The sequence below is a fragment of the Protopterus annectens genome, chromosome 4.part0, assembly GCF_019279795.1.
Source record: "Protopterus annectens isolate FY-2018-M chromosome 4.part0, PAN1.0, whole genome shotgun sequence".
NCBI classification, from domain to species: Eukaryota; Metazoa; Chordata; order Ceratodontiformes; family Protopteridae; genus Protopterus; species Protopterus annectens.
This window is the reverse complement of record NC_056733.1, coordinates 839,560,700-839,576,633: the sequence shown is the minus strand read 5'-3', so window position 1 is coordinate 839,576,633 and position 15,934 is coordinate 839,560,700. Positions and strand designations below refer to the sequence as shown.

The following is a 15,934-nucleotide window of genomic DNA, read 5'->3' as shown; positions in this document are numbered from 1 at the left end:
TAAAGCCACACTACTTGACCAAGCTATCAGTAACACCAATAATTTAAATAACGAAACAGGATACACCATTTGCTTCTCCCTTTTCAGAAGCAAGCATAAATGACCTCATGTGGAAGAATTTTGCAATAGATTTTAGTCTCTTTGATAGTGTCCTTATATTTTCCATTATTGTTGTAACTCTCTTTTTCATATATGCATTTCCGAATAGTATCCTGCATTCCTACTTGAAGTGGGAAGATACAAGTTCTATCTGCTATTCAGTTTGTATGCTAACTAGATGTCGAGATTTTTAGTACGATGCCCTTATTTTTCAAGGTATTTGCACCTGTTTTCAGTGTCAGGTCACAAACCGGGTTTACAATATGTGTACTTTTAACTCTCAACCTTTCATCTCTAAATGTGAAACACTGCCTTTCATAATGTTGAACAAAAGTGCAAAATGTAGAAATCCTTACTAACAGCGTGCCAACAGCTTCATCTATGAAGCTACAGTATGGTAAATGTGTTATTTATACTTATAAAAGTATTTTGATAAAGTAATACGGTTCAATATTATTTACCACGGATGTCATTTAAAAATGTTAATACTAAATGCGCGACAAACTATTTTAATGTAACTGCAAGGGGCATGAGGAACGTTCTTCACAATAAGGTACATTTGAGAGGTAGATAGCCTTTCACAGACCAAACACCTTTCTGCTTGAACTGGAGATAACTAAGGTGGGTGTAAAAGATCCCGCGGCACCTATCCAATTTCCCTTAGTAGTAGAAATACCACACTAGGTTTCACCTGAAAAGTGGCCACTATCTATATGGGACTAAGTCAGTTAACAAAGGAGAGATGGTGGATATTAGATCGACTGATAGATAACTGTGTAGCTCATCTGTATAACACAATATACAGTTTAAAATAATAGTAAGCAATGTAATAACTGTGATATTGTTTTATTTATAGGTAGGCAGCATTACTTTCTGTAAGAGTTTGAAATATCAATGTATATAAGTATTATAGCACTACTGGATACCGCACGAAAGATTATTTACAAAGGATACGGAGTAATTTTATGTAATTGGCGTTACAACTGTCAAAGTGTTGCTAATGCTAAAGGAGCCGTTGCAACTAATACGTATTTGTTTGATTTCCATATCCGTTGTTAACATTTTATGATAAAAGTATAACGTGTATAAGAGTGGTGAATCTATAGCCAGCAAAGAGGGAAGATGGTGACTGTTGTATTGGCCAAACACACTTACTCCTAGTACTAATGAATCTGAATGAACTAATATCTGATAAAGGTTAGCCATTTTTCTCAGAACTTCCGGTGGGTTGGCTAACATCACATAACTGAAATACCATCCGCTGAGAGGTCTATGCTTTTTACATTGCTTGTCTGATAAACAACAATGAGAACATTTAACACAACATTTTATCCAAAACATTTACAGTAAAGTACGGCAATTACCCAGCTTTTTTTCACCTAACAAATTAACAGTCTGTGTGCACGATTTACGCTTTTTTACAAGTGCATTAATAGATACAAGTTATATTTCTAAGATTCATCACGTATGCGAAAATCTTGTCCTTAAATATGTCGTTGAATAATAAAAGGGACGGTATGCTTGGCAGACGGGAGAACAAACTGCTCTGTGTCACACACACACACACACACACACACACACACACACACACACACACACAAGTTTTATGTTCCAGCAGCGTTGTCAGGGCGACAAGCAAGAATTTTTTTAGATAATAACTTCCACTTCAAAGCCTTTTTAGCTCAATAGAGGCCGAGCCATCCTTTTTATTCATTCACAAGAGCTAACACTAAAGAAGCTTGCCTGTTTGGTTATTTTGGGCCGTGTTTATTTTTCCCCTATTCATCGGGGTACTCGGATAAAATAAACAACAAGACAATTACCAGGAGCTAGTCTCTGAACATATAAGACAGAAATCGGAGAGGCCAACAGAACTCAGTGCCAGACCATAGAGCCGCAGTGCTGTGTCTAGGGAGATCAGTGAAGTGTGTGTGTTTGAGATGGGAGTCGTTCAGTGACTCATGTAGTACTCGCGTGTTGCTTTAATAAACTTGCAAACACTTCAGCTTGAAAACTTAACGCCATCTGATGTACGCTGCCAAATTAAAGGCACAGTTGTTAGGTGAAAGGCGCACGTTAACTTTGCAAAACTGCGCCCCCCCCCCCAACACACACACACACACACACACACACACACTGTCCCTGAACAGGCTCACATCGATATCATTCTTATAAGGCCCGGTTTACATAGCAGTCTGCATGGAGACTTCGAAAGATACACAGAGGGACAAATATAACTTAACGTTGTTAACCTTCTTTAGAAAATAAGAAATTCCCACCCACCTTATTGAATGGTAAAATGTTATTCTAAAGTATGTGCTTAGGGATTTTTTCACATTAGCCTAGGGTATAGCTGCAGTAGTGGATACCAGAGGAGTGCTTGTCTGTTCTCAGTATAGTGGGCTGTGTGCAGGAAGCTTGTGATGGAGAGCAGATTGACTGTATTAAGCCAGCATGAAAGCAAAGGGCAGTGCAAATGTATCTTAATAGACTGTCTCAAATGGAGTGTGCCTGCATTGCAGGCCGTTTGCTATTGCTTTCTCCATTACCATAGCAATGTTAACGGGGCATGCTGAGGCACCATAAAACCCCCACTTTCAACCCCAGGCTGCACTTCGTCAACCGTACGAGCCTGACTAGACCTTTTTCATTTTCTTCTTTTCTTCCCTCTTAAACAAGTCTCTTTGCCTTTAGACAGTTTCCATCAAATTTAAATAAATGTCCAGATCAAGGCAAAGAAGGGAGAATAAACAAAAGTTGACTGTTTCTTTAGTTCAGTCCGCTTTATCTTTGAGACGTTATTACTCATTTTTATTATGATCCGAGACAAGTAGACACTCGCCTGTTTTTGTTTCACGGAAATTAAATGAAAATGATTTAGCCGGCGTCAAACCAGATATATACTTGATCCATGAAAAAAGCCTGTTCAAGGCAAATATTATGTTCCTAAATAATGAAAAGAATAGTTGAGGCCCAGCCTTCGCCTTTTACTCTTTTAAGTATGACTTGCCCATTGCCATAGAAATCCTAACTCACCATGAAGATTCACCATTGCAGAGAAATGCTTCTTTGTTGACTTTGTCTTTGAAGTCTAGAAGAGAATAATCTGGCTTTCAGCTGCAACTATTACATTGAGAGTAACTTGGCAGACATCTGTAACGACCAAATGAAAAATTAAAACAGATTAGTTTAGAAATGATAAAATGCTATATTGTGTTCCCCAACACACACACACACACACACACACACACACACACACACACACACACACACACACACACACTTTTGAAGGTTTTAGGAGGATGTCCTGTCTTTATAAAACTTACATTGGAAGCTGCACATTCTACAGGTAAAGACCTATAACTACGCACCTGACACCAAAGACACATTGGTTCGAATCCCACCGTTGGTTCCGACTCTCTATGCCCTTGATTTAAGCTGTTCAGGCTCATTAACTTCATATAAGGCAAAGGGAACTTTGATATATTGTATTTCCAAACACACACATATATATATATATATATATAATACGATTGCCTCTCCCTTCCTTCTTTTTTCTTTTTACTTTAGATCATTTATGGTAGGATTGCTGAAATAATTTATTTTTTCGGTTTCCCATCTATCTTACGTTTGCAATTAGACTACGATATTAAGTTGTGATTCTATAAAATATAATGTTGGAACCAAAGAGAACTTATTACTTTTTACGATTTGTGTATCAAGTGCAAATGAAATTTAGAGAAGTTTTCCAGTTTTTTAAATAAACTTGGAGGTAGTGAAGGGGCAACAGCCAATGGGGATTTCAAAACTGCTTACAAAAAGAAAGATGATTGGATTGCTGATTGTTTCCCAACAGAAAGACTCTTCTGGAATGCCTCGCAGATTAAGCCAGACTGTATTTATCGTGCATAGCAACCAAGAAACCTCACTGCGAAAGTCTTTCTCAACTGTGTGCCCTCCGCCCCCCCCCAAAAAAAAAAAGTTTGTGAGACTGACAAGCTGACAACTTGCAGTGTGTAATTTTAATCATATCTGTACCTATTTTCAATGTAGCTTAATAAAGGTAATTAAGAATAGTCATATGAGCCAGCACTTTTCAGCAAAGATAAAACAAACATATGAAGAGATGATGCCTGATTTTCATTACTTACGTGGGACACCAATCAGAGAATTCGTTTTCCTTCATTTTCTTCACAAAAGGTAAATAGTAAGTAGTCTTAGGAGTTATTTTAGAATCATGCGTTACATACCTCGATGACACAGAGTATACAATATGACCATTTTATTGTAAGTTTTTTCCATTACATTATTTGTTCCTTAGGACAAACATTGCTACGTCTGTTTACACTTTTTTTTCTGAAAACAAGCCAACTTTGTGCACTGCCTGAACACGATTCAAAGCAACTGAAGCAGAACGTTCATTATAATAATGTTTCCAAAGCTTTCATCTGGTTCCTTTACTCTGCCTTTTTCATAAGAATAAGAAAAACAAGACATATTCACGTTCAAACACTAATCACATTTAACAGATGGAATCACAGAGTGTGTTTCAAGAGCAAGTTTAGTGGTAGCTGAGAAAATATATACAACTCTAAGTTTGTCTGTGTAAAAAAGTTTCACTGGTTTTGTTAAGCCTTTGAAACGTATTACACACATTTATTAAGTCAGTTGGTACAAAAATTAAAATAAAAATAATTTTATAAAGTTATTTTCTCAAAACATTAAAACATAGGTGCAAGTAACAAAAGGTCCATTCCATGAAATACTGCCACTTGACGCTATAGTAACAACCAACAAAACTGTACATTATTAGAAAGTCGTATTAAAACGCTTTGGTTCAGTGATACAAAAAAATCTGCGATTTTCTTTTTAAAGAAAATTACTTTACAGGCCAGAAGGAACGTGGCATGTTTATTTGACAATTTCATGTGGTAAACTCAATCAACAAGAATGCTGAATCAGTTACTCGTTTACTGCTATAAATAACAGGAAATGTACAATTTGAAGTGGTAGAAAGAATATCAGTAGCACGTACATAACATACATTCATTATTTCTCTTTATGTTTTCACAGGTAGTGTGAGTTACACAGCCTCCTTACTGTTAACCTGAAGATACCGCTGACAGCTAAACTTTTTTCCCAATCAGAAGCCTTCAGTAGGCGGTGTGTTTAAATGTTGTGCAAGCTCTGTTAACTGAGTGCACGTTTTGGGAAACAGCAGACGAGTGTCCTGGGTCCGGGGATGAAGAGTTGCTGGGAGGAGTTGGCATAGTTGACATGCCCCTAGTTGCAGAGCTCTGGCACACATACCATTCACTCAGATTCGCTCCCCGTGTTGAGGAGAGTTCAGCATGAGACGCTGTAGGGGCAGACGGGTCCCGGCCAGTTTCGGAGGACGGGGAGACGAGAGAAGGTGTTGAGGACTCGTAGCCTGAGCTTGGAGGGGGAGACTTGCAGTGCACCTTCATGTGCTTTCTTAAGGAGCTCGGATGGGTGTATGACTTGTCGCAGCCTCGCACTTTGCAGTTGTAGGGCTTGTCACTAGTGTGCACGTGCGAATGCTTCTTTCTGTCACTGCTGTTAGCAAAGCGTCTGTCACATCCTTCAAATTCACACTTGAAAGGTTTTTCTCCTGAAATTATACAATTAAACAATTAGAAACAAAACATAATTATTTTATGAATAGACGTTACAGAAAACAGCCATACGGTCCCACAAGACACACGATATTCACAGCGTTCTGTTAGTAATTATTCATAGAGGAAATACGCAGCTGAACATTTTTTAAATAGTAGATGCAGGTGGTTTCTATAAGTGAACACAAATCATATCTCAAAACGTCTTGGTACAATAAATCTCGGTAAAGCTAAAAATAATGAGGAAACAGGGGACTAAGGCTGACAATTAGGAACAAATTTTAAATATTGCTCTCATAAACTTAAAACGGTGCTAGAATAATATGTTTTGCTTTAGCATGCGTTTTCTGAAGGGACAGACCAAAAATAGGCAAAAATCTGAACATTTTACAAAAATATGGACAGTTGAGAGGCACGTCACAAATACTTACAGCATTTCAGGTCCGGTTTAGCTGAAAATAAGTCACAGACAACCTAAACTCAAACGAACGTTTATATAATACGTTATTATGACATATCGAGCAAATTATGGTTATCACCTGTCCTTTTTTACCCAGGACAGTTTGTATCTGGACAGTTACGTGCGTAAGTGTGTGTGTTGGGGGTATGGAAAGACAGATGTCTTTACATTTTAGGGGAATGTTTCCTATTTTTCCAATAAAAAAAAAACAAACTTTTTTTATCTGAACCACTTAACACAACAGAAGCAACCAAAACTTTACAAATTTGCTTTCATTTTGCCGCACCCAACCAAAAAAAGAAACACATCTTTACAGTTGTCGTGGGTGTGGTTTGTCCTGCAAAATCTTACGATTTGATGTTGTCCTATCTCACCTTCATTCTTACTAGGTTGGGTTCAGATCAGATTCTCAGATCCGTCTCGGCCTTTTTTTCAAGCTGGAGGCCTTCTACCAGCTCGTGGCTAAATCCATATCCCAGCATGCACTAGAACCATCCCCAGATCTCGTTTGCTGCTAAACAAGATCGAGCGTTCGTCTTCTAGCTGTGGCAAAGTATGATCTTTTTGATTACTTTCTCGTCTATAATTCTAAAATTTAGTGGATATTTGGATATATAGCTGAGTGTGTCTACTGGTATCTTGATATTGTTCATATTTAAGCTGTTTCTGACCTTGGCCATCATCTTTTCGCTAGGCCTTGTATTTCCATTCCTGGCTTGTGTTAATCTGTAGTTGCCTTAGTGGAAGGGTTGCCACCTTTTCAAATGGCCATAGTGGGACATTTTCAGGACACACATCAGATTTTACAACCTGACACATACCCATGGTCAGTACAAAGGATAGAACTTTACTTTTTTGCCTAAATAAAAGCTTATTCTTGTAGTAGTTTAGTTGCTTATCCCGTTTCTTGTAACATTTAGGTATTTTAGATACAGAAATAACTATTTTATGCAACTATTACATAAAATATGGGACATAATTATGTCCTACAATCTCAGGACATTTGTCATTTTTAATATTTTTGATCAGGACACAACCGCCCAAAGAGGGACTGTCCCTCATAAAGTGGGACAGGTGGTAACCCTAAGTAGAACAGTTTATTTAATTTAGAGAACTGTCAGATAGCCCATTTTATTTAGAGGGCTTTTAACCCTACTGTTCTTGCCCATTCCTTCTCTGATTGTTACTAGTGCAGTTGCCATCGTGTATTGCAGTTCGTTTAACTTAGAGAATTTTAATTTAAGTTAGATGGCTTAGTCTTTGCCTTTTCTCTGTGTGTTCTGTGTCAGGGCCCATTTAAGTTAGAGGGCTTTGTCTTTGTTTTTTTTCCCTTGGTGTTCTGTGTCCTCCACAGCTCACCCATTTAAGTTAGATGGCCCAGCTTACAAAAAAAAAAAAAAAAAGTTTTTGTTGTGGTTTTCCTGTTGCTACCTTAAAAATGTCTGGCAAGGAATCCAAACCAATGGGCTTTAAAAAGTGTGACAAGTGTAGCAAAAAGATGCCCCTTAGCAATAAGCACACTCTTTGTGTTTATTGTCTTGGAGCTGTCCATCTCCAGGAGTCATGCTCCATTTACCATTCATTTAATCATAGAGCACTCCTGGAGAGGAAAAAGAAGTTGATCCTAAAAGGTCTTCTTAAAACCCTCTTCTCAGAGGCACTAGAAGAAGGTCCAGTTTCATCTAAATCTGATAAGTCTCCTTCTTCTAAAGCCGACAAATCGACAAATCTGGAAAATTACATTCCTCTTCTACTTCATTGGATCTGACATATAAAATTCTTAGACTATCCTCCTCAGATCCGAAGGCTACTGGATTAGGCAAAGCTCCATTGGCTCTAACACCTTCTTGCTCGGTGCCAGTTGAGTTTGAATTTAGGAGCCAGTCCCCGACCTTGGAACCAGTCTCCCCTATTCTAAGATCTCCTTTACTACAAAAGACAAAATCTCCCACCCCTTTGACCCGGTTTTCTAGGAGCCTTTCTGATGATGAAGTGGATTGGGTGGTACAGAAGCTCTTACAGACACCAGTGCTGGCCAAATTACTGTTGGATCTGACCCCCAGAGATTCAGATCCTATGACATCTACCTCCTCTGCTCAAAGTCCTCCTCCAATCCAACCTCTGGCTTAGGAGTCGGAAGGTCTGGAGTTGGTATTAGTGGAACTGTCAGATCTGATAACCACCGCGGGTTCTACAGATCCGATCATGGCTCAGATGTCCTCGGCTCCATCGGAGCTGGAGGAGTCTGGGAGCTGACACTCTCCAGTCGAGTCTGGAGGGGCAAGTTGGATTGGACAGCTGCCAGATCCAACTTTACCTCTTGGGGCCTCGACAGAGGTGAGTTTGGGTCCTACCTCAGCCTTGGGTCTGTCATCTTTGGTTCCTGGGGGTCCTTTGGCTTTTTCAGATCCAGGGATATACTTGGATCAGGGATGCGGGGCTTTTGAGGTAATAAGGAGTGTGCTGTCTCCACAGACAGGTCCACAGTCCTCTCTGGATATTCCTCCTTCTAGAGCATCAGTGCCTGCCTCTATACCCCTTTATCCACAGGGATGCAGAGATCCTAGGCCACAGAATGCCTCCCAGGGGCACCCCCACTCTTCCAACACCTCCATGTAGTACCCTTCTGAGGAGGTCCCACAGAAGAGACTATGCAAGAGGAAGCATTTAGACTCCCCAGAGGAGTCCATCATTTCTGATATGGACCTTGATGAAGCTGAAGGAACCCCACGGTCACTTCCTGATGATGTCGTGTTTCGAGACATCCTGGAAATGCTAAAGCAGATAGTTGGCTGGAAGTCCTCCAACCATTTTGAGGAGGAGAGTGTATACCTGAAGACCTTTGGTTCTCACCCTTTCATCTCTTGGGTGTCTCCGCCTTTCGATGAGCTCCTACTCGTGGTTTGAAGAAAAAACCCAAAATCCAGCGAAACCAAACTCAACCAACAAACAACACTGGTGCACCAGAAAAAACAAGCTAAGGAAATAACGTAAAATAGTTTATTCAACGTTTTCATCCAATAGACTTCATCAGAATAAAAGATCTACAAAAAACACAAGCATTTATACTATTGCTGTTCATTACCAACCAATTAACAAATCAATTTATTCAATTAATTATCTAAATGATTAAAACATTTAAAACCAATAAAAATCTTATAAATCTGTGATTTTATTATAAATATTAATGCTTTTTATACTTTCAATTTATTATTGACCAAAAAAACATTTAATATTAATTATGTCATTCAGGCCTGGGGGAACATCCGCTCCCAGTCTTGATTGCCACAAATTTTCCTTTCTTTCCACCTTGTTTTTCATACTACCTCCTCTTAAATCACTTTTAACATGATCTAAAATCGAAAATATACATTTTTTGTATAAAGTACATTTTTCTGAGTGCCTGTAAAGGGCATTATTTATATCTCTAGACTTTATAGCATAACAATGTTCCTTTATACATTTGCTAAGTCTTCTTGTAGTCATACCTACATAATAAGCAGAGCAGCCTGAACACAAAGCAACGTATACAATATTGTTAGTCAAACAATTATATCTGCCATCAATACTTATAGTTTTATAATAATGCTCTAAATTGATTACAGCTATAACACTTAAACATCCCTTTGATTTTGTTTGTAACTAGAGGTAGTATTAAAGTTTCATCACGCTGAAGCATATTTTTAATGGTTTGATTCTCTTTGTAAACAAACTTAGGTGCATCGCCTAACACTACACTGGAATCATTATTACCCTTTATTATTTTCCAATTATTCTGTATAGCAAATTTAATATTTTCACTATCTACAGATCTATGGCACATCTAGGCAAATTCTCAGAAGACTTCTCAACAACATGTGACTTATTAACAATTAATCCCTTGACTAAAATAGGTGGAACATCAATCTTCCATCTTATCTTAATATTAGAAGCTAATTTATTTAATAACTTAATAGGATCTCCTCTATTAATAAAGAGCCTAGTAATAAATTCCATCTCTGTATTAAAGTCAGTTTCATTGCTAGCCATCCTAGAAGCTCTTGTATATTGGCCCTTCGGAATATTTGTTTTTATAAAATTCGGATGATTTCTTTGGAGATGTAAGTAATTATTTCCATATGTTTTCTTCCTATAAATTTTACTAGAGAACTTAATTTCCATTGCATTCCAAATTAGTTCCACATCAAGAAAACAAACTCTGTTTCCTGTTTCACTGATAGTGAAATTCAAAAAATTAAAACTACCATTAATTTCTTCCAAAAAAATTGCTTGACGAAATATCTGCACCTTTCATAATGAAAAAAAAGATCGTCAATAAATCTGCAATAAAATATAATCTTTGGAAAAAAGTTTAGGGTTGGTAGGATGTCTTTTTCCCACCATCCCATAACCAAACCAGCAAAAGCCTGCACTACTGTAGCCCCCATTGCTACTCCCTTTAATTGTTTGTAGTATTTTTTATTGAAAATAAAATAATTATTTTCCAATAATAACTCTAACAAACCTAGATATAATTTGATAGTAGAATCACTCCAGGTTGTGTACTTATATAAAAAATTACCTACAAACTCCACACCCTCAATTTGGGGAATGGAAGTATATAAGGAAGTAACATCCACTGTTAACATGGTTAGTTCATAACAATTAAAATTTGATAATTCAATGGTATTAAAAAATTCTCTTATCATATCAAGAAAAGACCAAGAATCTTTTACAAAATAAGGTAAACTTTGAACCAACGGATTTAAGACAGAATCCAAAAACAAAGAAATTGCTTTGGTAGAACTACCTGAAGCTGACACTATTGGTCGGAAAGGTGGGTTTGCTATATCTTTATGAATTTTGGGTATACCAAACAGTATACCCACTTTAGGTTCATCTATTAAAAGAAAATTATATAAATCCATAGACATGTCACCATTCATTAGAAAGTCATATAAACAGTATTGTATATATTTATAACTTCTTTCAATGATATTATAAGTTACTTCACAATATTCACTATCATTACTTAATAAACTTTCCATAGCTACATTGTAATCCATGGATCGCATAATAACCAACCACCCCCTTTATCCGCCTTCATAAAATGTAATTCATGTTAATTTCTAAGTTCAAAAAAACTTTCCTTTCTTCGTTAGTTAAATTAAAAAACTTTTGTTTTGGTTTACTGTTTGAAATGGACCTAATGTCTCTCTCACAAAAGCTATTAAACACCTTTAACATGGAATGCAAGCAATGGTTATATACTGAAGGTTTATGCAGATAATTCACTGTTTTTACATTAACATCTTTCATTATATACCTCAAATTCAGCTTCCTGATGCACTTTTTCAGTTCTAATAAAGTATTAGCTACAGCTGCTCGTTTACTAGGTATATAATTCAAACCTAATTTTAAAACACGCTGTTGTGTGTCCGTTAAAACAGTGTCAGTTAAATTGTACAGTTTAATTTCTGAACTCACTGAAAAAATTGGAGCCAATGTTCGTTCTTCTTCCGAAAATGGCTCCTGCCTTAATTCTGTCTCGACTGTGTCCTGTTGGGTCTTACCCTGGAGTTTTTTTGAACTGGAACTCGCATTAAATTGTCCCGAAGAACTACTAGACTCCTTGCTTCCCATGTTGGCACTGAGCTTTCTCGATTGCTCGTGCGTGACATCAGAACGTCATTCTACACTGTTAGCCCCTTTATCACCTGCAGTTAAAGGGCCCATTACATTTGTTTCTGAACTAGAAGAGCTCATTTGAAGAGATGATACACCCAATCTCCGTTCCTTATTATCCACACTGATAAAATAAGCAGTCCCACCTTTATAGTCTTTCAGATCTCTCTCTAGTTTTCTAATTTTTCTGTCTATGACCAGCTTTTCATACTTTTTTACTGTGTCAAACACTTTATGGTAGTTGTCATTACTGTCTTGTTCATTATTTAATTGTTCTTTTATATTCTTATCAATCTCTTCCAAAATGGACTTTAATGCTGTTATAGAATCACTATTTCTTTTAATTAATAATTTGAGAAAATCCAAGCCAGCAGCATTGAAAAACGTAACCAGTTCTTGAAAAAAAATGGATCTTCTTTGTAAACACCATTAGGGACTTTAAAAAACCTAAGCCCCTTCAGCATAATATTACATTGACTGCAATGTTCAAAATATTTGCTTTCCACCTAAAGGGCCCGATATTTTTTTAGCCCTTTCTCTAGCTCAAAAAATTGGTTAGTTAAATTGATATTCAGAACAATATCACCCCCTTGTTTAGCTGAATTTACAAAGTGATTACTGGTCCCATTGAGAACTGAAGCTACATCCTTATAAGTGTTAACTTTAACAATGTTCTTCTTTGGCTGTAGCTCATTCATAACAGAAATGACATTTTTACTAGCCTCTTGATTAGAGACATTATCTTCAGTTCTCACTTCTCTCTTAGTAAGTCTTTTAGTTAAGGAAATAAGTGAATTCTGTAGTTCTCCCAACACAGCTACTACATCCTCCAGAATGGAATCTTGGCTGTCAGGGACAGGATAAAAACTCAAATCGAGTAGCTCATCTTCCGAAGCATCAGCCATGGGTAAATATCACCAATAACTGAAGAAAAAAACCCAAAATCCAGCAAAACCAAACTCAACCAACAAACAACACTGGTGCACCAGAAAAAATGAGTCAAGGAAATGACGTAAAATAGTTTATTCAATGTTTTCATCCAATAGACTTTATCAGAATAAAAGATCTATGAAAACACAAGCATTTATACTGTTGCTGTTCATTAACAACCAATTAACAAATCAATTATTTAATTAATCAATAAAAGTTTATAATAATCAATAAAACTTTGGCTCTGATTTTTTCAGTGAGTTCAGAAATTAAACTGTACAATTAGACCTCATCCCATAGGTCAGAGAGATATTGCTAAGATGTGGTTCTGGAAATCACAGAGATCTTTTCAGGGCACACATGGTGGAACTTCTCCCAGAATCAGAGGGGGAGGTGGAAGACACCAACCTTGTGGCAGAGGGGGTCCACAAAATCAAGGCAACACAGAATCCTTCTTTGGTAAGTCCTTTCATCGGTCCTGAAAGGAGGTCCTACTGTCCAGCTCTGGAGGCAGTCGAGGGGGTTGCTTATCTTTATACCCAGAAGCCTGGTGACAAGTAATAAAAGACAAATGGGTACAAAGTATCACATCCAGGGGTTATGCCATTCCTTTTTCCCTTTCCGTCCCAAAGATGAAAAAAGTTCCAGACATTCCACCCAGTCAAAAGGACCAGGCAACTCTAGAAATTCAAAAGTTGCTAGACAAAAGAGTGATCCAAAAAGTCCCTGCAGATCAAGTAGGATCCAGAACTTACTCAAGATTCTTTTTAGTTCCAAAGAAAACAGGGGACTGGAGACCAATTCTGGATCTCAGCATTCTAAATAAATCAGTAAAAAAGACCAAGTTCCAGATGGTGACACTGTAGACAATGCTCCCATTCCTGGGAAAGACAATTGGATGTGCTCTATAGATCTCCAGGATGTGTACTACCCCATAAAAATGGACAGGTGATCCAGGAGACATCTGTGCTTTTGGCTGGGAGCCAATCACGATCAGTTTTGAGCTCTGCCCTTTGGCCTCACTACAGCCCTCAGAGTGTTTACCAAATATATGACAGTAGTAGCAGCTCACTTTAGATGTCTGGGATTCTGGGTGTTTCCATACTTGGACAACTGGCTGTTAACCGCCATAACCAGGCATCTGCTAATCAAAGCCAGGAATATAACCTTGCAACTCTGCTCCCACCTAGGGATTTCTATAAACTACAAAAAATCTGCCTTAGTGCCTTCTTAGCATGTGGTATTCATGGGGTAGAATTAGACTCAACACAAGTGATGGCGAGACTTACACCAGAAAGGATCCAGTCTCTAAAGTACTATGTGAGACATCTTTTAAGAAGGAAAAAAGCCCAAGTGAAGATGGTCCTCAAAACTCTAGGGATCATGGTGGCAGTGATAGTTTTGGTTCCCCTAGCACCTCTGCATATGATGATTCTTCAGTGGTTGCTATCCACTCAGTGGTCAATGCAAGAACTGCCAATGTCTCACAAAATAATCATCACAAAAACTTGCAAGAAGGAGCTTCAGTGGTGGCTACACTCCTTTCAAGTGACTCTAGGTCGACTGTTTGTTCCCCCCAACCAGTGGCCGTGGTGACCAATGATGCCCATAGGGTGGCAGGGTATTATCTGGGAAAGACAGTCCAAGATACCTGGCAAGATCAGGAGGCCCACTAGCACATCAATGTTGTAGGAATGAGAGTGGTGCTTTTAGTGTTGCAAGCACTCCAGGACTCTCTTCCCCTGGGAATCATTGCAATCCAGACAGACAAGATGTCAGTTGTATGGCATATAAACAAACAAGGAGGAACCAGATCTTACCTCTTTGTCGATATCTCCTGAGAATATGGCAATGGGCAACCACCTGCCAATGTTTTCTGAAAGCAACGCACATCACGGGGAAATCCAACATGATAGCATACAGACTCAGCAGAGCAATTCTGTTCTGTTGACTCATGAGTGGTCTCTAAAACAGGAAGTAGTGGAAAGAATTTTCCTAAAAATGGGGCCAGCCTTGCTGCAACCTCTTTGCGACATCTGTAAATGCCAAGTGCAGCAGCTACTTTGCCTTCATCCCCCCTCTGGGTGAGTAACCAGGGGATGCACTTGTTCACAGTTGGTCCCTGGGCTTCCTCTATGCCTTTCCACTAATTTCTAAAGTCCTTCAGAAAGCCAGTTGTTTGGGAAGGGACTTGATACTCATTGCTCCATAGTGGCCTCACCAAATCTTGTTCCCCTTCCTGTGGCCTCATCTTTGGGCCCAGTTCCAGACCTTCTGACTCATATGTCAGGAACTCTCCACCCATCCCTTCAGACCCTCAAACTGACAGCATGGCTGCTACAATTCCAGTGATAGCCAGGTATCCAACCTTTTCCTCTCGAGTTAAACACATTCTGATTTCTTCACATAAGGCTTCAGCGAGGAAGATTTATAAAAGTAAATGGAAAAGATTCTGCCTATGGGCTACCTATGGGCTACCAATAATAATGTAGATCCTTTTCCTGCTCCTATTAGTTTCATTCTGGACCGCCTAGCAAAACTTTTCAATGATGGTGCAGCTGCAGGTACTATTAGGGTTCAGCTAGCAGCGATCTCAAACTTTCATTTGGGAGACTCTGGCTCCAATATAATGTCTCATAAACTATGCAAAGCCTTTCTCAAGGGTACTATGCTATTAAGACCACCTATCAGAGACCCTCCAGTGCCATGGGACCTAAATTTCATTCTATCACGCATAGTTTTTCCTCCCTTTGAACCAGCATCATCTTGCGAATTAAAAATTTTGACTTGGAAAACCATTTTCTTAATAACAATCACCTTTGCTAGAAGGCTGTCAGAGTTGCAAACATTGTCCATAATGCTCCATATTTGCTTTTCCACAAAGACAGAGTGTCTTTCTGAACAAATCCCTCCTTTTTACCTAAGGTGGTTTTAGAGACAAATTTAAACCAAAGTATAGAATTACCAGTTTTCTTCCCAAATTATGAAAACAAGGCAGACTACGTTACATTATTTGGATATATATATTGACAGTTACGTTTTTACCTACATAGAACTGCAGAACTCCAAAAATCTGATCAGTTATTTGTTTCTTTTTCAGATTGAAAGAAAAGGTCCCCTCTCTCTAAAGTTACACTTTCTAAAT

General features: G+C 38.2%; 1 protein-coding gene across 1 annotated transcript in view; it reads right to left on the bottom strand.

The window, feature by feature from the left end:
• Positions 1-4,366: 4,366 nt before the first annotated feature.
• The window catches only part of LOC122799610 (zinc finger protein ZIC 4-like), a 938,695-nt gene continuing 927,127 nt past the window's right edge, over positions 4,367-15,934 (bottom strand). The window contains exon 2 of the mRNA XM_044068786.1: positions 4,367-5,731. Coding sequence (XP_043924721.1) covers positions 5,253-5,731 — 479 coding nt within the window. The 3' untranslated portion in view covers positions 4,367-5,252. The remainder of the gene's footprint in view (positions 5,732-15,934) is intronic.